The sequence below is a fragment of the Cygnus olor genome, chromosome 7, assembly GCF_009769625.2.
Source record: "Cygnus olor isolate bCygOlo1 chromosome 7, bCygOlo1.pri.v2, whole genome shotgun sequence".
In the NCBI taxonomy this organism is placed as follows: domain Eukaryota; kingdom Metazoa; phylum Chordata; class Aves; order Anseriformes; family Anatidae; genus Cygnus; species Cygnus olor.
In genome coordinates, this window is record NC_049175.1 from 5,373,397 (window position 1) to 5,399,343 (window position 25,947).

General features: G+C 43.7%; 2 protein-coding genes and 1 long non-coding RNA gene across 9 annotated transcripts in view; 2 read left to right on the forward strand and 1 right to left on the reverse strand.

The window, feature by feature from the left end:
• The first annotated feature begins 2,757 nt into the window (after positions 1-2,757).
• On the forward strand, positions 2,758-14,343 carry PRXL2A (peroxiredoxin like 2A). Of its 2 annotated transcripts, none has more exons than XM_040563029.1 (6): positions 2,758-2,776; positions 7,994-8,173; positions 8,693-8,784; positions 12,441-12,581; positions 13,569-13,733; positions 13,874-14,343. In XM_040563029.1, exons 2-6 carry the CDS (start codon positions 7,996-7,998, stop codon positions 13,982-13,984), a joined length of 687 nt encoding a protein of 228 aa, XP_040418963.1. In that variant the 5' UTR covers positions 2,758-2,776; positions 7,994-7,995; the 3' UTR covers positions 13,985-14,343. The 2 variants fall into 2 exon arrangements, with proteins under 2 accessions (XP_040418963.1, XP_040418962.1); XM_040563028.1 differs by lacking the exon at positions 2,758-2,776 and adding an exon at positions 5,191-5,344.
• Positions 5,351-20,906, reverse strand: LOC121072858. The gene is made up of 4 exons (XR_005821415.1): positions 19,983-20,906; positions 18,830-18,929; positions 18,225-18,358; positions 5,351-5,696 (listed from the first exon to the last, which is right to left on the reverse strand). It is a non-coding gene; the product is annotated as an uncharacterized LOC121072858 (long non-coding RNA).
• Positions 20,907-21,001: 95 nt separating this feature from the next.
• Positions 21,002-25,947, forward strand: part of TSPAN14 (tetraspanin 14) — a 40,049-nt gene continuing 35,103 nt past the window's right edge. For 2 of the 6 annotated variants that reach the window (XM_040563022.1, XM_040563024.1), the window contains exons 1-2: positions 21,385-21,603; positions 24,810-24,886. The gene's annotated coding sequence lies outside the window, so the exon portion shown is untranslated. Of the gene's footprint in view, positions 21,604-24,809; positions 24,887-25,947 lie in introns of all 6 variants that reach the window. The other 4 variants (XM_040563026.1, XM_040563023.1, XM_040563025.1 and 1 more) reach the window with 4 other exon arrangements.

A 25,947-nucleotide genomic window follows, 5' to 3' on the forward strand; every position in this document is an offset into this window, starting at 1 on the left:
TTTTTGTACACGTGCGTATTGGTCCAGACTTAATTAGTCTGGAAATCCTTCCACAGTCATAGGACCTAGATCCTGCCCACTGCTATTACCCCATTGCTTTTGAGATCCCGTATTTCCTGATAGAAAAGGTCTTTTATATAACTCATTTTATCTAACAACGCCCTTGATCTAAAGCTGATCTATAGAAGCATGAACCAACAAGAAACAGAAATAATTAACTTCTGAAGTAGCACACAGCTTTGTCATTCTGTACATGAATTGAAAGTTTCGTAATGCTAGGATCATGTTTTAGCATACTGATACAGTGCATGCCAGATGACTTATGTACTGGCATGCTAGTGAAACTTAATTACATACACGGTTTGCAGAATGATACTCATTCTGCTGTATAACTGCTATGCAAGTGAATTATGAAAGCAGGAATAGTATGTGCTTTTTAAGAGCATTATTCAGTACCCAAGAACTAGAAAATGTTGGTGCCTATTGCTCTGTGAAATATTCTTTCAGTGTGTGTCAGACTTCTTTTATTTACAGGAAAAATGTGCAATTAACATCTGAATAGTTGTATGGACAAACTAAATTATTGAGAGGGGAAGACAAAAACAAAGTTAACTTCCCATTCAGCTTTTCTGCCAAAACCCCACTACCTTTCTAAAGTAATGAAGGCAGTGGTATCTAATGAGGACAAAGAATTGCTGCTTTAACTCCACTCACACAACACAGTAACTTTTCCTGGAATGTGAGCGTCTGGAAACTTAGAGAATGCTAGATTAAAGTATTTTCATGATGCTATTTATATTTGAGTTCTGTATCTACTAGAAGTGTGCATGCATTCAAGGGGTTCACTGCTTTATAAATTAAAGCAGGAAGATTTTCCTGGATTAATCCCAGGTGTGTGGGCTTAGATTTTTCTGCATTGTGTTTTCTTGTTATAATAAGGATAAATGAAGTCAGAGTTGCTTCTCTGATTAACTGCTTATTGCAACTGCTTGTCAGGGACTTCTACTTGGAGAAAAGAATAAGATGCTTTCATCTTGTGATAGCTCTTTTTCCTTGAGGCCAGCTATTCCCTAAATTCCCTGTATTCTCTAAATAGAGGCCAGCTGCCAGACTGTTAGAGGTGTAATGTGCAGAAGGATCATTAAGAAAAAAAGTTTGTTGCATGCTCACCATGGCAACAAAAATAATGGGAGCTACAATTCTACCATTGCCAAATGTTGACAGCTGGAGCTACGGCCATTATAAAATTCAGAAGAAAGGAATGCTGACAGCCTGCAGAAGCTAGGGTTTTAATTATATGGTGATGGTTGACCAAATTTGTCCATCACACTTTTTGTCATAATGCTGTTTTCCCAAAGAGTGTTGTGTCACAGTGACAAAGATGCATATATTTTAGTGCTGATTCTTTTTCACAAAGAGCAAGAAAGCCATTTCAGCATATTATGTTTGGTGTTTACAGAGAACCTTCCTGTGCTAGTTAAGGAGACAAAGTAGAGTGCCTTCGCTGAAATTTATCGTTGAGATTATTTGCTGTTATTTTGCAAATACAAGTTCTTTGCATTTCCGAGGAAATTAAGCAACCCCAAACCCTGCAGTCCTACCAGACTCCCTAGTGCTTGATCTCAGGCAGTCTGGTAATGCTGTTCCCACCTCAAATTTTCCTTAGGTTCTTTTTTAAATTGCTGATAGATGTGTCTGAGTGACTCCATTAAGCAGGGCAATATGATGGGGCAGGAGGGCTGAGCGCTGCTGTCCAGTGGCGCTGTGCTGCAGGAGCAGGGCTGAGACACAGCACACCTCTGTGGCAGCACCCCAGGGTGCTCAGGTGGGTGTTGGGTGGCGGCTCCTGGTGAATCCCAGTGAGCACAGCTTGGTCTGTGCTAGGTCAGGACTGTGGCAGAGCTGTTGCCTCCAGTTAGCAGGGACCTTGGTTTGTGTGAGGTTCCTCATAAAGCCAAGCTTTGCACTGATGATAAATACAGTTAGCATTTCCAGAAACCCTCAAGGAGTAAGTTGCAGGGGTCTGACTGGCAACTCCCAGGTAAGAGAAGCTGCTGGGTCAGGATGACTTTGGAACATGCTGAGAAATGGTGACTTTTGATCATTTGGCATGTAGACCCTCTGGTACCATCCATGGAGGGATTAAGTCCATTCTCCTGAAGTGCTGCTATGTTACAGGCCAGGCTGTGCTGCCATCGTTAGTACTTTCTCGTTTTACCAGGTTAACGAGAACCCTCAGGAAATAGTCCCAGGACAGCAAAGGCAAGTCCTCAGGGCTGCTGACTGGAGTGGTGCCTAATGACCACGAGCAACTGAAGAGTGCGTTCCCTAAGTGGTGTTGTGACATGTTGTTACTGGCTGGCTTATCTGAGCAAGTCTGTTCTTGAGTGCGGTATATTTATATATATCTATCGAGGCCCTCTAAGTGCCCCATTAATCGTACTGCTCCCATGGTAAGGTCACCGCCTCCGTGGCCTGCGGGCTTCACCCGCGGCCTGTCCGCCTCCCGAGCATTTAAACACAGCACCTAATGCTTACGTCGTGGGGGGCAGACCCCCTCGGCTTGGCCACGATCCGAGCGAGGAGAAGGGGGGGGTTAGGGGCGGGACCTGGCAGCGGGAGCGCGGGCACGGGACCTTCGGGGGCGCGCTTGGGGTTGGCCGCTGCATTGTGCCCTCGGTCCCGCTGCTGCCGCCGGGGGGTCGGGGACCGAGACGGGGCCCGCGGCGCTGAGCTGCCCGCCCCGTGCCCGGCGGCGGCGAGGCGTGGGCTGCCCGTAAGTAGGCACGGCGGGGCGGCGACGGCTTCGGTGCCTGGCGTGCTCGCCCTGCGCAGGCTCAGAAATGCCCGGGGCGTCCCTGCGGGCTGTCCCCGGTGCTGCCTGACCCGCTCTGGGGGCACGGGGAGGTGCTCGCAGGGCACCGCCCGTGCTGTCGGCAGCGCAGTGCCGCTGCCCCTGGGCTGGAATGGGAGCTGCTGTCGGTTAGCCTGTGGTCGTGCTTTCAGCAACGAGTAATTACAATTTCCTTGTAATGTGAGGAGCGTGAAGGTTAAAATACAGTTAAGGCCTACGAAGGCGAAAAAGGGGGGAAATGTAACTTAATATTTAGTATTTACTGCAGGGTTCAAACCTGAGAACCCCTTTGCCAGGCATGCAGCGTGTGCTGCGGGCTTGCTGAGCGGTGGTGTGCAGCCGGTGGGGCTGGTGGCATTCCCCACCTCTGCAGCCTCCCGTAGTATGCGGCTCTCCAGCTGTGGCCCCCAGCAGCGAATTCAGCCTGTAGTATCCTCACATGGTGCCTCTGTGGGACTGTGCTTCAGTGCTGTCTCCCATCTGCGTGGCGTCTCTAGTTCGCTGCTTGAGCAGAGATTTGTCATCCCAGAGCCAACATTGAGCTCCCTCTGAATGCCCCTCACAAGATGGAAGATTTCCAAAGAGCATGAGAGCTCTCCCTTGCTCAAAAGGAAAGTGTAGTCGAGATGTTGGATTTCTTTAAAAACATTCTCAGAATGGGGCAGGTTATATGGTTTAACAACGAACTTCCTCTCGAAGGAGTATGGTTTGCTTGCTTGACACAGTGATTTTTTCTTCAGCTGGGACCCAGTGCAATGTTGTGCTGAGATCGGTAACGAAATGGGCAGGCTGGGAAGAAGCCTGAAAAGATGACAGCTGCTCTTGACACAAGGAATGATTTCTTGCAGGATCTTTACAATGACAGAAAGAAAAGAAGGGGGGGGGGGAGTTGAGGAAAAAAAAAAAAGAACATTCTTGCCTTCAAAAATGTTAGGAGGTTGCTTTGTTCATTGATTTTGGTGTTTAAAGGGTGACTGATTTAGGTTGGCAGGGACCTCTCGAGGTTCTCTAGTCCAATCCCTGGGTAAAGCAGAGCTGATTTTGAAGTGAGATAGGTTGCTCTATTTTGCAATCCTTAAGGGTATTTAAAAGCTCATCAAATTCCGATGAGCATGTCACCGGGTTATTGTGAATTGTAAATTTTCTTTAAAAGGAGTTAATTACAAAGATATTTGCAACCTGATGACTCATTTGTGGGGAGAATGTTTCATAAAAAATCATCAGCTCAATTTGTGTTTCAGATATGCAAGTTGTGACAAAGCTCTGAAAGATTTTTAGGCTCAAGATGGGAGGGAAGAGAAGGGATGAAAAAGCAGTGGCCAAAAACAACTGGTGAAAGACATTAGGCTAGGGGCTATGTACTAGTGCAGTCTGGCTTGTGATGGTGCTGGTTGAATGTTTCCACTTTTGCTCAGCTGTATTCTTAGGAAAAGTATGCAAGAAAGTCTGTGCTACCGTGACTTTTACTGACAACTCGAATACATGGACTTTCCAGTATTTTTTGTCACAGCTGCAATGGGTCCTGTTTACACTGCTAAAATAAATGTTTAAGGATAGCTATCTTCTTAATGACATTTTTTTCTCTAGTTGTGGGTGGGAGGGAAATGAGGCATCTAGAGAGCCATGTTTTAATTGGTTGTCTTGACACAAGTGAAGACCATCAACTGGCACTTAGAGCAGGATTAAGACTTAGCTTGTTTAAATTTTGCTTAGCTGAGTACTGACAGACCAGAAAACAAGTCACTGTTATCTTGGAGATCTCTTGTGGCCACCACAAAAACACACAAAAAGATGTTTTTCCCCTTTTTTTCCCCCCCTCTTTAGTCTCTCATCTCTGTAAAGAGAAGTGCGCATCCACTTCTGGAGGTTTTGAGACCTGGAGAAGTTAGAGTTGAGAGCGTGCAGGTCTGATAGTTGCAGAGAAAATGATGCTCTTCAGTGAAGGGATGTTACCGTGAAAGCTGGTAACATGCTGATAAACTATGTTAACACTGAGTTAATTCACCAATATAGCCTCTCTATTGAAACTTGTTTCCAACAGTGTGATGGTTTAATTGTTTCTAGAGCTGTTTGGGTATGCTGGGGGGTTGGGGAGTGTTAAAGTAGAATGGACTGAAATATAAGCAAAATATTTATTGTAAAAATGCATGGTTCTACAGGAAAAGAAAAAATCCAAACAAACAAAACCCCCACTTCAGAATTTAGAGCTTAGCACTGCGTTCTCAGCCTCAAGAAAGCTTGTGCTCCCTCCTGTTCCTTACACCCACCCTCCCTATGAAGAGGGTAAGCATGGGTTCAGTTAAAAAGAAAAAAAAAAAAAAAAGGGGGGGGGGCCGGTTGAGGTCTCTCCAAGCGATCTGGCAGCGGATTGGGCAGCTCTGCTCTTTCCTACCCGCGGCCGGGCGGCTGCGGCGCTCAGTGCTGCGGGTGGCGGCGGCTGCAGCGGCGGAGCGCCCCCAGCTTTCCCCGGCCGCAGCGGAGGCTCCCCGGGTGAGTGCGCACACGGGGGGCTTGGGGGGGTCCTGGGGAGCCCCGTCCTGCCCTCCCGCCGTGTGGTGGTCGGGCCGGAGGGATGGTGGGGAATTGGGGTTACCTGCTGCTTCGGAAGCTGCACCCCAGAAGGGGGGAAGCTGGTGGCTGGCCCCGCCCTGCTGGTGGTGCTGTGGGCTCCTCGCTTGCAGAGCGGTGCAAGGGATGTGTCGGGGCTCCAGCTGCCTGGGCAGCGGGTTTTTAATAATCCCGGCTGCTCTTTCCCGTGTGGATTGTTCAGAGCGGCTCACTGTGGTGCTTGCTTGGCAGGGGGGGATTTCGGTATCCCTGTAGAGCCGCTTCTCCCGTGTCCCTGTTTAGTGAAATAGCAAAAGATTGGCGCATTTAGTAAATTTTCTTTTGTCAGTGAGCTGTGCCCAATTAGACTGAAGAGATGAGCTAAGATTAACAATTTCTTTATCGCGGCTACAACTGAGTGGATGTAAAATAATAGTGGAGCTGGCTTTCAGCAATGCTAATAATGCTAACAATGACAATAACACTAACGGAAATGAAAAGCTGTGTGAGAAGTTGCTCATTTGTCAATTGCCAACTATTTGGCAGCATTTTAGTATATAAATGAAACGTGCATGGCAATAATGCTTGGTATTTATTGCCCTCTCTTCTTGTATCTAAGAATGAAGAGGAAAAACAGGTCTTGGTCAGAGAAGTTTGGAAGGAATAGTAGGACAACCAATGCTGGGAGAGAACAGGGCTCTAGCCTTTTGGGTATGCCAAGGAGATTTTAAGTTTTAACGCAAGGATTCTGGTGCATTACAGCAGCACACTTTCCATTTTGGTCATTCCAAAGGCTGGGGTTAGAATGGTCTCTGATACGAGTTACAGGCAGATATCAACGTGTTGTTGTTACAGTATGACTTAACGCCTGAAAAACTTATGTAGGCAAAGGAGATAAGGACAAGGAAGGGTTCCCTGTGTTAGAAATAAGCGGTGAAATTGAGTAGAAGAAGTTCTCTTATCTGCAGTATGTTTGTGTAAACTGCCCTTGTTTCCTGCTCAGGATCTTGGATTGCTCACGTTTCTAGATACTGCGATAAGGTCTTCCTTGGCACCAAGTATGGTGTTAGAAGCAAAACAAAATAAAACTTTATTCAGTGCTTCTAACGATTTCTGCAGATCGGTAGTTGGTTGCATTTGGTCATCAGTATTATTCTGGAACTAGCTTTAAGGATGGAAGTAGTTTTTAAGGAGATTTTTTCCTGGAAAATTCTGGGCAATGTGTCTCTGACACAAAAGGTAGCTGTGGGGATAAAGATGATGCGTGTCTCTGGTCTATTGCTAGTCGCAATTCAAAACAGTGATATTTTTCCTGTATTTATGGGGAAGAAAATCTCTTCTGAACAGAACTATATATACAGGCAGTAATGCTCAGCAAAGCAGTATATTAAGGAATGGGGTTTTGCAGATGGCTCTGGAAAATATTTGTGCAATACTGAAGCTGGGTGACTTAGGAAATAAATCTGCAGCCCTTTATAACACATAACTGCTGTGATGTGGACAGGCAGTGACTTCTTATACTGCCAAAATTCAGTGACTTTTGTACCAGTTATTGCTCGCAGTTGGATCTTGAATTTTGACCCCTAGGCAGGGCTAAGCTTGCGTTCCTGCACCGCAGAACTGATACTGCCTCACTGGAAGGTGGCTGTCAGCCCTCTCCAGGCTTGTGAAACTTGTGCAAGGGTCAGGACTGAGTTTTGAAGGCTTTTGTGAGAAGCATGGCTGCTCGTTTTGTTTTTTTTTTTTTTAAAAAAAGAAAGCTACCAAACCAATCACTGGTAATAACAAGCAGCATTTGTACTTTTAAATCACGAGCCAGCACATGTAATGGCTTCTCTTGCAAAGTTATCCGTTCTGACTGATGGGTGTGAGTTTAACTTGTTTGTTCCTGATGAGATTTCTACACGATCCGCTTTAGAAAGAGCGGGAAGTTGGTCTGCATATAAAAGGTGCTGTCTAGAACATGTCTGTAATGTCAGATCGCTGTGCCTAATAAAAAGGTTGCAAGCCTACATATTTTTGTGTGCAGGGACACCGTCTGAGCTCTGATTTTGGCCCTGTGCCTGCTTTGGTTGTAGTGTGGAACTGTAGGGAACAGGAAAGGTTACCAGTTATGCTGAGCTGCATAGACGTTTTTTTAAAGTCTTCTGTGGTATGTTTGTAAAATGCACTGTTTAAAATAGGAAAAAATATGTTTACAAACACTTTAAAAAAAAAAAGAAACCACTGTCCTACTGCAGTAATTGAAGGTACTGGCTAACATAGAGATCATCTTATTAAAGGTTCTGTATTACCCATATATGCTTCTGTCCCCTTCCTCCCCATTGTATTTTGAGCACTTCAATCACTAATGTTCTTGCCAATCTGGTACCAGAAAAAGGTAAGATTACCTTGTGATGTTTTTGATGTGGGCCAGGAGCAGAACTGTGGTGAAACCTGAAACCCAGGTCAGGACACTAATAGACATACAGATCATCTTCAGTCAACCCCAAAATATCCATGTGAGTTTTTAGTTGTTGTTTAATCCATTTCCTCCTTGTATGGCATCATCAGTGTTCAGTGTTAGAGCTGCTTTCTTGTTTCCTGTTCCAGAGATGTCCTTTCTACCTGACTTTGGAATCTTCACCATGGGCTTGTGGTCTGTTGGTCTTGGAGCCATTGGTGCAGCTGTAACAGGGATTGTCCTTGCTAACACAGACTTATTTTTGTCCAAGCCAGAAAAGGCTACGTTGGAGTTTTTGGAGGAGATTGAGCTAAAAACTTTGGGATCAGGTAAGACTCTGGATGTTTGAGACCTCATTCTTTGATAAGTGGGCTTATATAAGAACCCCTCTGTAAGGCTTGGGCTGGAAGCACTGAAGAAGAGTGAAGTATGTTTAGAAGGATTAATGTTCCCTAACTGGAGGTTTTCTGTAGGTGATAGAAGATTTCACACAGGTCACATTAGGAATCTAGACAGTTTTTCTTAGTCTTTCCTAGTTACAGGAAGTAGTTGGATATCCTCGCTAGCAGATGATTCTGGTGAAGGAAAGCCAGCTACAACTGAAAGGTCTATTTTAAATCGTCTTTCTGAAAGGTCTATTTTAAATTGTAATGCAGTTGGTGAAACATGACACCAAAAAATCAATAAAGCATGTAATATTCTGTTAGGCACATAGAAAATTTCTGTAATATAACTGTATTTGAATGTGGAATTCTCTGCAGTGCTTTATGTTAGTCTTCAAAGCATTAATCATTATAAATAAGAGTGGTTGATAATTATTGCTGATGCTATTTCTCCTGTATAAACAGAACAAAGAACTTTGAAAGCAGGAGAACTATGGAAGAAGAACGGTGCAGTGATCATGGCTGTGCGAAGACCTGGATGATTTTTGTGCAGAGAGGTACTTGTTGGGTTTGGGGATCAATTAAGAGCAATTAAGCTCTACTTGTGTATATTTCCTTTAAATAAAGGGAGGGGATGAATGGGACAGTCATCAGATACATCTGGAGTTTCTGAAAGTTTCTTGTTTTCTAGCACAAACCGTTCACCAGCTAACAACATATTTAGTTTCAGTTTTCTTTGCAGCAAGTTTGTATAGTCTAGGTCCTGAGTATTTTCCTTTTGAAGGCAACTGGTGCCTGATGTTTTTACATCTGCCAGGGATCTAGCCCACAGTAATTAGAAGTGGAGACTACCCAAAATACAGTTAGTAATGAGTCTTATGAGATAGTCATATTCCATATGCCCAAAATAAATCCTGTGAGCCAGGTAATCTCTAGTCAAAAACAGACAAAGATAGGACTGGCAGAAATTCATCAGATAAAGCTCATCAGGAAAAAAAAAAGAGGGCATATGAAGGGGAGTCCCTCACTGTTCTGGGTGCTGAAGGGGAGGCAGGAAGGTAAGGAGTCTGAAAGAGAATGTGTTGCATAAACTCCATGTTTCGTCACAGACTCTGTATGCAAACTGGTACTGGTTCATAACAAGGTGGGTTGAGAAACAAGATTGAGATCCTTAAGTTGGCATTAGGCTTCTTGGCTGGAGGTGAGAGGCGACACTTCAAATGAAATTTGAATGTAAAATGTGCCTGGAAACAGCCATAACTTGCGCCTTGGCCATTATTTTTCTCATAGCTATGGGGGAAAATAGCTATTATGTTGTTACTCACTACTCCATAAAATGGGGTAATTTATATTGTAACTGCTTAATTAAAGGATCTGCTCCCATCAGTAATAACCACTTAAGTATGTGTAGGACTTACGAAAGGTTAGAGATTAAAGTACTCTGTTCTATGAACAGGTGTAGTGTAGACAGGAAGAAAATGTGCTGGGTGCCTGTCTCTGTGACTTTTGGATAGAGTTAGATGGGAATTCATTAATGGTTGGTTGTTTTTATTTTTAAAGCTAACTTCCTAAGTTGTAGTGAAGAGACCATTTTAAAGAACTGATTTTTTTTTTTCATGGAGGAAAAAAATAGGAAGGGAGAAATTTTAATTCTCTATTTCTAGCTTTTGGTTCAAAACTTCAAACTCTTAACAGAGGCAGTTGCTGTACTGCTCAGCTAATTATGACAAGTAATTGCTTTGTATTTTAAAGGTGAAAATGTTTGAAAAAGATTTTAAATTCTCTAAGCTAAAGTTACTTTGGATTGCTGTATACTCAAATCATTTTGTGAGTTCACTCTTGCCTTTCTCCTGAGAAAGTTGTCCTTGTTAAATAAACAGGTTTATTATTATTATTATTATTATTATTATCAAGGTTTCTCCATAGTATGTAAACTACTTCTTTCCCCATTGTCACTGCCTTTGAGCTGCTAGAATAGTTCGATACAGGTGACTTGCCATATCTGTTCATCTGGAGGCTGTAGGTTTTTATTTTTTTGCAAGAGACAAACTACAGTTGTTTCCCACTATCTTACGCTTTGGAAAGGATGTTGAACTTTTGTCCTTGTTGACTGCACCAAGAAGGTATGTGTATGTCCCTGGACACAGAGATGGGTTTGAAAAATGGCCATACTACTTTATCGATCACTGAGCTGGTACCAGTGGTGAGGACGTTTCCATTAATCCACTGCAAAGTAATGTCACAAATCCTACTGAAATTATTTCTTTGTACCTTTGAGAACTTCTGAGGGCTGTAGACTTAAATAGGGAGTCATTTATCTTTATCATCTCTATCCTAAATCATCAGATTCCTTTTTTATTATTACGATAGCATATGTTCAACAGTACGGTAGTTCTACTACTCATAGTCTGGATCCAGCCATGTTCATGTCCAGTGCTCCAGCCATTGCAAAAGTTCCATGGGCTTGCTAAATATTGTAGGTGAAATGCAACTCAGGCAGTCTAAAGTAGCAGAAGAGCCATAGCTGAACTAGGAGAGAGACAAAACAGAATGGGAATTGATCTTATAACTTGTCCTTGCCCTGATGGAGGGAGGAAGTATTCTGCCAGGGTGCGCTTGTCTGTTTTTAACAAATGCAAGAAAAACAGTCTCATGGACTGGATGAAATGGTCGCAGCTCCACGATAAGGACAGTAACTGTGCAGCTGTTATATGCTGTAATTTGCCCACAAAAAGAGGCTGTTTTGCTTCCTGTTGCTGTATCATTTTAAAACTTAACTATGTCTTTACTTTGTTTTTGCTCTCTCCCTTCCCTGTAAATGAAGGAGACACAACCCCCGCTGCCCCCCACACTAAATTGCTGAAATGCCTTTCTCCAAAACACAAAAGGATAATCAGGGTTTCATGGTATCTTTATCTCACCAGAGATGGTGATTTCTGATCCTACAGGGAGCCCTACTTCCCTAGCCTGGAACATCATTTTTTCAGACATGTACGCTTATGTCACAATACAGATTTTTGTTGATTATGAGAATTTTGAACTGTATAAAAAAATCCTGATAAAATTGCTATTAACCTCCCTTCTAGGAGGATCATAAGGCATTTTGTTTGAGGAAAACAGAAAATAATTAGCAAGTCTTTAAGATCAGAAAATAGGGGAAAGTTCTAACAAGCCTAAGCTATGATCCTTCAAGTATCACACTTTACTATTCACTGTTTGCTTGTGATGCTGATTCATCCTTCCTCATTTCCTCTGAAAAAGATCAAGAGTAGTGAACTGGAATGTTCTGCCTACCCTTTCACTTACTGGTGTCTTTCTCTAATGTCTTTTGTCTTCTCTGTTAACCCCTATCTGTGTGTTACTTGGTACTTGTAAGTTCTAGATATCCTACAAACCTTTGAGTTAAGGCATTTCATTAGTTGGCTGAGGGTGTTGATGTAAATGGTCTTTTTTGTTGTTGTGTGGAGTTCTTTCTGGGAGTTTTGTGCAGTAAAAAAACGACTTTCCTCCATTGGAGAAACCTTGGAGGCTGCTGTTCAAACTGAGAGCTGGGGTTCCTTCAGAACAAAAAAGTCAGCAGATGACTGCTGACACCGTTATGTGCTTACACACTACAAAAAGTGCTATTGCTTCTGAGATACTGAAGGTATATGAAGAAATGACCTGATCGTTTTCACAGGGGGATCTAGGACAGAGAGTGCATTTTCACCCCACTACTTAACTCTAGACTTGCTTACTGTACTTCTGCATGGAGCCCTCAAGTGCTTTGCATAAAGGCTCATAATGATGTGTTTCTCTGCTTTGGTGTGAACGGATGTGAAATTCTGGCCTGGGAAAGTTAAGTGATATGCAGGTAGTATCTCTTCACTGTTCTGTAAATACTTAAAAATCGTTGAAGGCCCGGCACAAGCAAGGCAATCTATACTTTGAATTAAAACTGTATTGTCCAGGATTTTAATATTTTATCCAGTGAACGATCCAAAAGTCTCTTTCCCTGCCTAGGGAAGAAGATTCCAGTAAGCACAATGAAGACTTGCCTAGCAGTAGAGCTAGCTTAAATGTCTGATTCATAGGTATGTTTTTGTTTTGCACTTCAAGCTAGAATGTACGTGTTTCTGATGCTCTGGAATTCAAGGTGAAGCTTTCTAGCTTCCAACTTCTAACTAATGTCCTGAAATGTTTGTTCTTTTTTGTTTTGTTTTTTTTTTTTTAGGAGGCTTCTGAGCTTTCCTCTCTGAAACCTCAGCTGTCCAAGCTGGGTGTCCCTCTCTATGCAGTTGTGAAAGAGAAGATAGGGACTGAAGTGGAGGATTTTCAGCATTATTTCAAAGGAGAAATCTTTCTGGATGAAAAGGTATAATGAAGTCAGTGTGTTGGTTTTTGGCGGGGGACAGGGGACGTTGCTTAAAAACAACCTTACGGATGTCCTCTGAAGAGCTTGTATGATATAGATAGAACGTGTTCTTAATGAAAAAGCGTTTAGTAGCATTGTAGTTTAAGAAGTTAATTAGCTCTGCTTTTCTATATATAACCTGCTCAGCTTACAAACCGCTCTGTAGCTATGCACTGATAATATGTTTTTGCAGGATTATTTCTCCCCTTTAACAGATAAACAATATAGCCTATTAATATTTATTCCTTTCTTCCACTGGCTGTATAACTTGCTGATGTTTATAATGTATGACTCAAGGTCTGAAGGTGAAAGATGCAAGTAATTCAACATTGTGGTATGTGGCTTGTCCCAGTACATAGACAGGTGCTGTATTGCCAGTCTGATGTCCTACAAAACCAGGGATCTTTTTGCTCCTTAACTCAAAAGACCCATTTAAAAATCACTTGGTTTTTGAAGAAAAAACAATACCTAATATTCAAAATGAACTAAAAGGTATATTTGCTTTCCTTCCCCACTGTGTCTGTTTGAAGGAAATAATTTTAAAAAAAGACAAACTAAGCAGATGGCTGTTAAAGTTTCACGACTTGGCACCACTGTTACCTCTTGACCAACATTTATATTGCCACACTTCAGAAATAAGAAAAAAGATGTTTATCACAAAGCACTCTTGTTCTCAGCAATGTGGATGTAGATGTCTGTGGTGCTTAAATAGCTGTGGATCATTTGAAAAAAAGCAACTCATGAAGGGTGGCAGTAACAGTGGTTGGATGTCTGGACACAAGCGTTCATGTGTTAAAGAGATTAGTTCAGGTGAAATAGCTTTTGAGTTCTGCCTTTTCATCTTTTCTGTGTTACAGCCCTTCTTGGATACCGGGTTGTCTGTTATCCCGATTTTCATTTGGGAGGAAAAGTCCTTTTTACTTTGAGATTATTTTTTTCTCATTGCAGAGAAGCTTCTATGGTCCACGAAGGAGAAAAATGATGATGTCGGGCCTCTTCCGCTTTGGAGTCTGGCAAAATTTCTTCCGTGCTTGGAAAAATGGCTATAGTGGTAACCTGGAAGGCGAAGGATTCACCCTGGGAGGTGTATATGTGATTGGGGCAGGAAGACAGGTACCGCAAACCATCTAGGAGGCTTTCATGCCTCCTGGGAGTCCAGAGGTTTATTTTCTGGCATTATTCAGTTGCTGGTCAGTTGATCTGTGGAGAGACCAGGATTAGTGTATGAATTTCTCTTTTTTGTCTTTGACTAGGGTGTTCTACTGGAACATCGTGAGAAAGAATTTGGTGACAAAGTCAGCCTTCCATCTGTCCTTGAAGCTGCTGAGAAGATAAAACCACAAGCTTCAGAAGCAGAAAAATAGTCGCACGTTTTTCTGATCACAGCTTGAAATGTAGAATGCATCTGTTTCTTGAACGTGCAGTTCAATTGCCTGTTAACTATTTAGTGATCAGCACAGAGGAAAGATTCTCTATTCAAATGTAATAATTGATGAAAACCTTCCTTGTTGTTGTTGCTTTGCAGCCTTTCAGGTGGTCAGGGTTTCAGCTGGCCTTTTGTGTCTGACTGTATTAATGAAAGGCTGGGTCTAAAATCTGACGTAGCCTAGATGTTTTCAGTCAGAGACAGTTGACTGAAAGCCTGTCTACCTAGGGGAGCTTTGCTAAGGCTGGAGAAATGGCATATATGCAGAGTTTGAAGGATAATAAAACTTTATGTAGATGAAATGTCTTCACTTTGTTTTTTGTTTGTTTTTCATTAACATTTAACCATGTCCGTGTTTCTAGGAGACTAGAATCATAGACTTATCCCAAGTTGGAAGGGACCCACAAGGATCATTGAGGCCAACTCCTGGCTCCACACAGACCATGTGTCTGAGAGCGCTGTCCAAAAGCAGGCTCAGTGCCATGACCACTGCCCTGGGGAGCCTGTTCCAGTGCCTGACACCCCTCTGAGTGAAGAACCTTTTCCTAACATCTAGCCTGAACGTTCCCTGATGCAGCTTCGTGCTGTTGCCTAGGGGATAGTAATACTGGCTATATGAAACCTAGAAGGCAAAAACTAGAACTTCACAAACACTGAGGACTGGCATTGGTCTGTGTTAAATCAGTTACACAAGTTTTGAAATTTCATCATTATTAATGAAATCCTGACTTTTAAATATTTCTGTCCAGACAGACCTAATTTTAACTACAAATATTTATGCTCTTTGTTGTCTGTTGTTTGGTATTGCCTGAAACAGCACTTAGCAGCAAGGATTTTGAGTGATTTGTATGTTCACCAAGTTTTATTTGAAAACTAAATGCAAATTGGACATGTATGCTTACTATCAGCTGAAATTTGTGGTGGACTGTTTTTGGAGGAGGAAGAAGCAGGAGTTTGCAGGGTAGAGGGCAGCAAAGTCTATTTTGCTGATTGCTTAGCAAATTCACTGCATGATACGGACTTTATAAATGCTCTCCTAGGATTCATAGACGGGGCAGAGAACCATGTATTGTCTCTGACCATGTTCTGAGCTGCCTGGGTAATTATGCTCCTAAGATCAGTGGTGAACTAGAGCTAATGAGCCCTGGCAGCAAACAAGGATAACTCCATCCAGCCTCCTTGCAGGGTTAACATCACTCGTCTCTCTCTTCCAACCTTTGTTTCAGAAAATTCAGCTAAATGCTAACTAAATGCTAATGCACATTTTCTCAAGTATGCTGATTTACTTGGTTTAGCTACTTAAGTAAAAAAGTGCCCTGGTGTTGTATAAAGGTGTCTGATATTGGTAAAGAACGTTTTTCTATGTAAATAATAACACATTGCTAGTATGCAGGAGCAAATACCAAGACAATTTTCCCTGTTAGGGAAGTACAGCATTATAATAACAGCAGTATAGTAAAATTCAGATTCCTAACCCCCTTGTAGTCATTCCTTTTTCATTTAATGGTTGGGTGGAGGAAGGTGTTCAAAAGGCTAAAAGATGGGACTAGAGTCCATCTTGTGAGGTTTTGATTTTTGATTTTCTCTTTTTTTTGAGAAATCTAAATCAACTCTGCTCTCACATCTTTGGTGTAAAAGCCAAAAGCATGGTCCTAGTTTTTAGGTTTTAGGTACCTGTTGCTTGTGATGGTGTCAAAAAGAGTGAGGTACAAAATGATGAAGTGGAGGTAAGCTTCTCTGAATGGGATCCAGAGCAGCCAGAAAACTGCCAAGAGTTTGCTTCAGGAAATGAAGAATTGTCTGAGGGCTTTTTGTCCTGTTTTATATCACTGAAAAGGAGTACCCATAACATGAGTGCTTGTCTGATGCTTGTTTTCAGTACACACATTGTTACTTTGGTGTGCAAGGGGTAGGAGACACAGAAGAGATGCTAGAAGAAAGGCTAGGAACTACTGCTGCTTAGAGATGCACAATGTTACTACTAAGAAAGATTTTACTCGTAGTAGAAGGAGACTTCTAGATCACAACTCCTGTTCTGACTTTTGTTTTCCTTTCAGTGGGACCTGTAAGGCTTTGCTATTTGCAGGGGACAGAGCTTGCACAAATACAGGCAAAAAGGTACTGATCTCAGAGATCTGGATTTCAGGCCTTGTTCCAAGGGCTGTTTATGCATTTCACATAAACATGAAGTTTGAAATACGTAAACAGCCCTTGGAGTATGGGCTGAAAGCCAGATAAATTCCAAGAAATGTAAGATAAAGTGAAGTACCTTTAGAACTTGCTAAACTTAAAGAGCATCTACTTACAATTTTGTGGATGTGCAATTGAATTCCACCCACTCTGACTTCCCAAGGCCCTTGATCATGCTGAGAAGGATGCCATGGGGTTGCAGCCTTGCTGTTATCCTACCAAAAGGGCCAGTGTTTTGTGATCCTGGAAATAGAGTTAGGAAGCCATTATGTCCAGCATTTAGACTGTTTAGTTGAAGTACAGTGGCTGTTAAGCATAATACATCACTGATGCTACAACATGATGAAATGTACAACTTAGCATAGAAATGTTTTTGGGAAGACCCATGGAGTCTTTTTGAGGATTATTATTAAAATACTTGCAGAGACTGCAAGTTCTCTGTGGTCTGTCAGCTTCAGCAAAGGCATGTGTACAGTAACCACACGAGACCTCCGGATCTGGGAGAGTGCCTTTTGCCACTGTTCACAGTGACAGCTCATGTAAACAGCTAAAGAGACAGTGTACTGATTTGAAAGTTGTGTAAATTTACCCACATTTCAAAGTTCTCTAACCCCATCTTTTGGAGATCATCTCAAATTTGGAGCTACAAAAGGTCCAAACGATATTTGAAAATGTTCAGAAGAATAACTACTTGATAAACTGTATATATATATATATATGTATTTAAGCCAACCTTGGGATTACTTTGAGTTGCCTCATCCTTTCTGAACTTTGTGTTGACAGAATACATGTGGAGAGGATGGAAAATATGTGGTGCTTAGGAGCTGTTAATAGGGGTTTGAAATGGGCAGTCTCAAAGAAATAAAAAAGCAAAATAATAAAAGAGGAACAGGTAAGTTTTAGCTGTATTTCCAGTGATGGAGACTGTGCAAGGTCTGAATGTCTAGTTTAAGAAAACATTTTCTTCTTTAAATGTATAGTGTTCACTAAAAAATATTTTTAATGGTTTTTGATTTTGTTGTGCCAACAGCTACCTTTGCTGGCTCAGTTCCCTATACATATATAATGTTTTGATTTTTTCTTAATTTAACACATGTAGACAAAATAAGTCACTTGTCAGTGCATCAAATATACCATCTAGGTTGAATACCTAGTTGGTTACTGGAAACTCTAACGGTGGAAACACTAATTGAAAAATTGTTTATCCTGAGCATGAGCAACAAAACTCCCATATAGTCATTTTTCTTCAGTCACCTTCCCCTTGTTCATTTCTTTGAAAGCCTACCATTCATCTTTTTGTTCAGGACAGAAACTACGTTAGAAGAAAAACATTACGAGAAGGAAAATGCTGTAAGCTGGGGGGTAGGTCTAATATAGGAAGGTGCATTTTACTTGAACTTTTTAAAATGCCAATTATGTTTCCTGTCTGCAGTGTCCTTTTAAATTCATGAGAATGATGGTCTGTTTCAGAGGGTGTTTTCTATTTGTTTCCTGTTCTGCATATTTGTTTCCCTGTGTGGGCTATCCATTCCCACGGCTGTCAAACTGCCTGTAATTGGTGTCATTTGCAAATATCCACAACAAGAAGGGAATGCCAAGGGATCCCTGCCATTTTCTGATGTGTTTCCTGTGATGCACTTTGACAGAAATAAAAGAATGAGCAAAGCTCTTTTTATCCCTAAGCCACTGGATGTCACTGCTTCCCTAGCCAAAACGAAGGTCAGCAGTAAACCCGATTTTTTTCTGCAGTAAAAGATTTGCATAACAAAGACGCCAGAAACTGGACACTGTAGGTCCCCATTAGGCTAGAAGAAAGCTGTTAGAAAAGACATCTATTCTTGCAATCTTTTCACTTGTGTGGATCTTTAACCTTTTAAAAATGTTAAAGGAAAGCTATACTGTGATGAATGGTAGAGTTTGCGGCATATAAATGTTTCTAAATGAGTGTGGAGAGAATAAATTATTAGCAGACTCACTGTAATCCTCACCGATGTTTTATGCTTCAGCAGTATTAACTTCAGATGCTGCCAGTGAGTGAGTGGCTTCTTATTTGAAGGAGCTGGAGTAGACAAGTGCAATAACCACTTGGTAGCAGCAGAGGGCGCTGGGAAGATGTAGAACGCTGTGGAGAAATGACGGATGAAGTTATATCACCGGTTCAGTCTAAACCACTCTGATTTTATTTGATATCTGAATAACTCCGTGCAAATTTTTCCTTTTTCTAACGCATCTCGTAAATTTTATACAGGTTTTTCCCAGGTTATTTCGACTTTCTCTTTTAGGTTCAGCTATTGATTTCTTAGTATCTGAAGCTGTTTACAGTCTCCCAGTAGCTGTGTGGTGCCAGGAGTTGGACTCGATGATCCTTATGGGTCCTTTCCAACTCGGGATATTCTATGATTCTATGATTCTGCAGGTTTTTTTTTTCCCCACAGTCCCCTCTCTCTTAACCTCGTAATTATCAAAACCACACACTAATTCCAAATTTAACTCTGATTCCAAGAAACCTTCCTGCATAAATAGAAACTTCTTCCACTGAAAAATTGTGCTTGATGGCAATGAAAAAGCTGATCGTATACAATGGAATACGTACGGAATTGCTGAATAGCTCCAGTCTTGTCATTTTCCACCAGCTACTCCTCATAATGCATCATTCATTAAGTTCAGGAAATGTTTGTAGTGGCCAGAGGAAACTGCAATGACAAATTATGCATGAACATGAGCCTGCACGAGTTCAGTAAAAAATCAGATTTTTCATTTTCATTCCTGCAGTGCTATTACACTCTCTTACTGCTGAAGTGACTGCCTTTTAAAATTCTTCCAATTTGCTAGTACTGACCAGTTTGCAAGACTGTTTTCAATTGCAGGAGATCCTTATTTTAATGACAGGGATCCCCTTCCTCATTCCACGGTCTGTATACCCTAAAGCTGTCCCCCCCATTGAGCCTTAGCAGTTACTATTGCTCGCTCTGTCTTCTCATCTCTTATGCTGGCAGCATACTGGAGCTGTCTGCCTTGGCTCTGGATGTCACCAGAGATGTGGCTCAGTGCTCCGCGAGGTGACTGGAATAGCTTCTGAGGTGAGGAAAGGATCTCTTCTACCTCTTTTCATTACCTGATAATCCAACGACCCTTCCTAGTTCCTCTTCTTCACTTAGATCATCCCTAACATTCAGGTGATTCTTCCTCTAGCATTTTCTTTCAGCTTTATCTGTCAATTCCTTTTTACTTTGATTTCTAAAATCCTTGAGCAAGGTTAGGGAAGCCTGCAAGCAGTAGAGACTATAGTGAAGCTACTAGCATGCAACAATTTTTAAGTTCATCTGTAGAATTAAAGATACCTTTCTCCAGTCCCAGCTGGGATCCCTGAAATGGTATCTGCCTGAGGGACAGGGGATAGCCGAGCCTGGCTGTGGCCCTGGAAGGGTTCAGTCTTTCATGCCTTTGGCATAAGCCAGCATTCACAATGCCTGCACCTAAGACATTCACAAATGCAATCTCTTGCATTTGTGAGAATCTAAGTTTTGAAGACACAATCAAAACCTTTGTATTTACATTTCTTTGAATTTCTTTGCAGTTGCATATAGGGGGTGAGAAGGAATCTTGGCGATGCCACCAGAGGCGTACCTGCACTTAGGTTTCAGACAGGTGTGTGTGACAGGAGTTACGCATCTACAGCTTTTTAACTCTAGCATGGTTTTGGTTCTCGGCCTTGGCCTTGCGTAGATGAGAAGAACCAAACTCACCCAATTTATTCACTCAAATCTTCCTTTTGGCGTTTAGCTGAACACTTGGTGAGATTGCTGCCATCTCTGTGAGGAGCACTTGCTGCTGATCTGGGGAAATAATTAAGACCCGAACTCCAAGCCCTGAGGCAGATGAAGCGTAGAGAATACGAGAAGGCCTGTATTAGTGCCTCTGGCGTTAAGCTTCCCCCCTTAGCCTCGCCTTATTGCACACCAATGTATTTTCATAGTTTGTGAGGCACTGAAGAAAATAGTTTTGCTCTATCTATGAGGAAGAGAACAAAGGTGACCTTTCCTTGTCTTAAGGAGATCTTAAGGCACAGAGCAGAAGTGTGCGGGAGTTTGAATCTAAGCTAGTAACTGGGGTACAAAGAGCTGCCCCAGAGGGAAGCCTAGGTTTTCTGTCTGTGTTCTGGGCCTTGTGGCTTTTATTCAGTGTATGCCCTCCAACACATGCAGCCTGCTTCCCGAAACCCTTTTACAGAGCAGTCCTCACTGCCTTTGATCTACGCATGAGGCCAGGACTGCCTTTCTCCCATTATTTGGGAGGGCAGGGAGGCCAAGACGCAAAACGCAGTTGGGAACAAGAAAAGCTGAGGTAACCATCAGGTAACAGCAATGTCCAGGGACTGCTCCACACGAAGATCAGTTTGGAGGGCTGACCGGTGGCCAGATCTGGCCCGGGGAGGCAGGATATTTCCCCACCTTCCAGGTGGCAACTGCCTCAGGTGAGAGCTCTCACTTGCTCACCACAGGGGTTTAAAAACCATGAGTCAGCCACTCCTTCCCCTCACGCCTGCCTTCCCGGGGCCTCATCAGAGAGGCTTAAAAACCCCGGGACGCTTGACGACTCAAAATACTCTTGGGGGTAGCTTTATTTGCCTATTTTTCTTTCAACTGGTTTTCTAGGTAGCGCTCGGGTTGCGCTTCTAGGGTTCTGCCCCGAAATTGGCTCACGCTCGCTGTGGTTACGAAAGCCTGAGGGGAGGGTGGTGGAAGCGAGGCCGCCCCTTGCAGCGACCTGTCCCGGCCCGCCACCGAGCTCGCGGTTTTCTGAACCTCTTCCGCAGGGCAGCCCCGCAGCCATCTCGGCTAAAAAGTCGTCTAAAATAATGATATTTGTTATTATCAAGCTGAGAGCACGGGGCTTCCTCCAGCGGGGCTCTCAGGGGCGGCCGCTAGGGCGGGGCGGAGCCGTGTCCCTCGCAGCCCCCGCCCGGCCTCGGCGGTTGTCGCAGGGGGCGCCTGAATCGGGGCTCCCCCGGCGGCTGAGGAGAGGGCACAGATCCGTCTGGAGGCCGGTGGAAGCTCGGGGCAGCGACAAGCCCGCAAGCAGCGGGGACGGCTTCCTTTGTGTGGAGGGCGGCTGCGTGTGCGAGGAGCAGGCGTGGCCTGGCAGCGCATTTCCGTGCCGCCTCGGCACCGGGAACCGGCGGCGAGTGGGGCGGCTCGGTGCGGCTCCGCCGAGCGGCTTCCGTGGCGGTGGCGACTGTGGCGGGCGGCGTCTGGAGGCGGCTCCGCGCCGTGCCCATGGACTAGCCGAGGCACCCTGGAGCTCGCCGGCCGCCACCTCGCCCTCCTCCCAACTTCGCGAAACTTGGCGAGCAGGCTGCTGCCCCGGGTGAGTCCCGACCTCCGGCCGGGGCAACGTGCGGGCTGCACGGCTGCTTTCTCCCTAATCCCCTTTTCCCATTAAAATTGCGGCGTTTCGGAGCGCGACTGGGGACGAGGGGCTCACAGCCCCCGGCAGCGGGCAGCCATTTCGGGCGTGCTTAAGGCGCCGCGGCGGGGGCTCGGGAGGGAGGGAGGGAGGGAGGGAGGGAGGGAGGGAGGAGGCAGGCTTCCTCCGGGAGCCGGCGTGAAGTTGTTTCCGCGGCGAGGTGCCGCCGGGAATCGCAGGGCCCTGAGCGCCCGCCCGGCTTTCCCCTCGGTCTTAGGCCGCCCGCCGGGCGAGCGGCTGCCGGGCGGCTCCCCGCGGCGCTGCAGGTGAGGCCCGCGTCGCGCCCAAGATGGTGGGCGGCGTGCCCCGCTGCCCGGGCCGCCCCACAGCCACCAGGGTCCCCGGGGAGCCACCAAGGTCCCCGGGGTATCACCTCGAGCTCCTATTCCGGGGTGTTTCTGCTGCAGAGCGCTGCTGACAAGCTACCACGTTATGCGTGGCTTGTGTGGACTTACCCCTCTCTGTGTACGAACCTCCCTCTTTTTAGGGGAGACGCGGCTCTTGTGTGTTTGCCTGCCTTTCTAGGGAGAGGGTTTAAGGTGGACTGGAGGAGGCTTGGAATGATGCAGAGAGCAAACCCCATGGTGTTGTACCTGCCTAACTAACACTGGCCTTTTTCCGTGTGTGCAACAAACGAGAATTTTTATGCTTTCAAAGCGTCTGTGTAAGGCTAAGGTTGTTAAGCATATGGCAAACTTCACTTTCTGTACTCAGTTTGTACTTAAGGCGGTTTCATTTGGAGCCTTTCTGAGTAGTAATAATAATAATTAAAAAATAATAAATTAAAAGTAAGATAAGTTACTTGTGTTGGTATTTCCCTTTCCTTGGTAGGCCTTCAAAGGTGGTGGTGGGGAGGCTATTTTAAGATATCTGGCAGGATCAGATTTTTCCAGTACCACTTTTTTCTTTGCCTCCTTCTCCAAGGGGGCATGAAACTTGTGACCTAGAGCTTTGGATAAAATGCAAGGAAACCGGCTCTTTGAGGGTGGAAATACAGGGTATATATTTTTTATAAATGCTCAGTGGGATGCTGATTTCCTTTCCAGCTATCTCCATCAGTGAGCTAGGCATGTGACTTCCTGAGCAACTTTATACTAACAATAAATGTGTGAGACTTTAAATACTGAGGTGTGGATGGTGTTTGAGATAGTACTGCCATCTGCTTGACAGGGGGGTTGTGTGGGAGAGGAAAGGTCAGGTGGGAGTTTAGGTCTATTCCCTGGTATGAAGTAGGAGTGAGCTGGGTGGGAAGGAACTATTTAGCAGGTATTGTGTATTTTTTTTTTTTAAACAAATCCAGGACGTGTGTTCTTGGAATGGAGTTCTGTATCCTCTGGCTAATGATGCTGCAAGAAAATACTTTTAGGGTGCGATGTTCTTCTAGCTCTGTCCTTGGGGGAGCAAAGAACATGATGATGTTCTCTATCCTTAAAAGACTTTCATGTTCAAAATCATAGTGTCACTGAAACAGCAATTTTTAGAAATAGCTTCCCAAAAGATTGTAAATACATCTAAATATCAGAATAAATATCAAAATACAGAAAGTACAGAGGCCTCTTCTACCAGGAATGGGACGTTTTGACCCAGGAAGCCACAGTGCAAAGCAGCATGGCACAAAAAGCCCACAAGTAAAAACATTCTTGAATCGCATGTGAGCTAGGCATAAGAGTCTTCTTTGTCTCATGTCTGAAGCTCACATATTTCACCATACCCCACCCAAGTGGATTTTTTTTTTTTTAAATCGCATAGAGCACAGATCAGACAAAGAACACCAGATTTCAGTGACTTGGCTTTAGTTCTAGACCTTACCCTTTAGCAAGGCCTTGCCAACCCGTGAGTGAGACCATAAACAACAACAACAAAAACTAGCATGCAACTTATTTTTCAACAGATGTATTTCAACTATGGTTGTTGTGTGCCTTTGTTAAGCTTTTCCATTGTACCTACAATAAATCAAATGCACAAATGAGTTTTCTTTAGTTTGGCATAAATATTGCAGAATGCTGCTGCGGGAAGAGCAGGTGAAGGAACTGAGGAACAGTTCTCTTCCAGGTGGCTCCTGATGATACCTCCAAAGGAGGTGTCTTTCTCCCTGGTATTACATGACCCCAAAATTTAGGGCTCTTCTGGAGCTGTAGTGGTGTTGTGTTGCTGGTGGGTACTGCTGCAGCCTTCCAGCCCCAGCACTGCTCGGGCAGGAGCAGTGTCCTTGTCCTTTGTCCTTTGGCTCATGCTCAGCCAAAAGCATCCAGTCAAGGAAATGTTAAAAGCAATGTGGGAGATCTTCAGAGTAAAGCAGATTGAGGTTTGTTTTGTGGGGGTTTTAAAGTTTTATAGTCTAGGTCCCCTCAAAATGACTGAAATCTGATTTTAGCCTAGCAAATCTTAGCTCAGGAAAAGGAGGGAGGAAAAAACCTTAAGTGTTGTAGGTTCACACAACTTCATTTTGAAACAGCCACTGTGTAATTAAATATAATTGAAGGTCTTGTGTCTTAGTTTTTTGCATTGTAAAACAGCTTCTCTGGATGACTGAACAAAAGCTGTCTTCAGTATGGTCAGTGAGCTGAAAAATTGTTGTTGGGTTAATTCTGCTATTTTAGGCATGTCACAGGTGGGGATTACAGAGAAAGGATTTAACCTGCAGAAAATAGTGATCCTCAATATTGACAGGATAAGGGATTCCATTGTTTGCAGTTGAAACTACTGAATTGAATGACCAGGCTTTTGCTGACCTTGTTTGCACAAATCTTGGAAATGAAGCCTTCTTTGAAAGAAGATTGTGAAAAACTGAGCAGAACACCACCTCTCAAGTTCTGTTATCATCTATTGCAGAAAACTTGGAGTAAAGGAAAATAAAATATGCTGAATGCAAGAGGAAATGTCCTATGTGGCTCAAACTGTGCCTCAGCCCTTGTTTGGAAGTGAGGACCAGCACTTGTTCTGTTTCAGCGTTTCCTGTCTCTCTTCCTTTTGGGGAGCAAAGAAACAGCAGTTTTTCCTTTTCCTTTTAGTAAACCTCATACATGATATGTGTGGATTTCTGTTCTTATCCGGAATGTCGTCTTATGTATTTTCTTAGAGCTATTTCTGCGTACCTGTCTTTACAGCAGTCTGTGCAAAACCTGAAAGTCCTGGGGCTATCTTCATTGTGAAGCTGAATGTCCAAGGCAAAGGCATAAGAAAGGTAGGGCCTTGCTACCTCTCATTCTCTGGGGTAGGCACGCATTCACCAGATTTCCCTGGTATTGCAAGAAGCTGTGCGCTCTCAGTGTAGAGAGCAGGCAGTTCTAACAAATTGAACAAGGAGTCTTCATTCTGAAAACCTGTGCTGAAGCCCCGGGATGGAGTTGGAGCTCTTCTTTGGTGCTAACGGTACTTGCTGAGCATGTGTGAATGTGAGCTTTTGGCTTTCATGTGTTTTTAATTTGGCTTGATTTTTTTCAGACAAGTTGGTAGTGTACAAAACCAAATTTGTTCCTGTGACCCAAAAGCCCTTTCCAGCAGCCTTCCTGTTTTAAAGGTTTTTGTTCTGTTGCCCAAAGATTAAATATTTGATATTTGTATCTGTCTGGAAAGCATTTTCTAAGTGTGGCAGCAGCTGCAGGAAGCAGAGTGAAGCACAGTGTTTAGAGGCAGCTGAAAGCTGAAAATTTTAATATTTCAAAAAGTGTTTAGTTCTGCGTAGCAAGGGTTGGCTGCCCTTGCTTTGGGATATAAAATCGGTGCTGTGGCATGTATTCTGGTATCTGGGAACCCCTGAACAGAGAGTAAAGGGAGCAGCCTCAAGTAACTTACATCTGAAGGAAGACATCAGAGTTGTTGGACTTTGGTCTCTTTCATGACAGCAGGCTTCTGATTGCCAGGATAAGGAGCTCATGGCCTTGATACTCATTTCCTCCCCCTGCCCGCCCCCCAACAATTTGTTATTAAATGGTACTCAGGGAAGTGCTTGGTGTTATGTGAAAATGAACACAGTGGTAAAGCTATATATAACAAAGGGTACAAAACAGAAAAGCTTTTCACCCTGCCTGTTATTTCAGTATGTCTGCATGGCCAGCCTGTAGAGGAAGAAGGCTTGCTTAAAAAGTTGTATGATTTGAAACTAATGGATAGGGAATTAGTGAGACGACTCCCAGAAGAGCATGAGGTGACTTTGCAAGGTGTGAGACTGTGAAGGGTATTTGGACAAAGCGGTCACAGCAGTGATCTGCTTCTGCAGGGCAGGAGGTAAGACTTGTCCAGCTG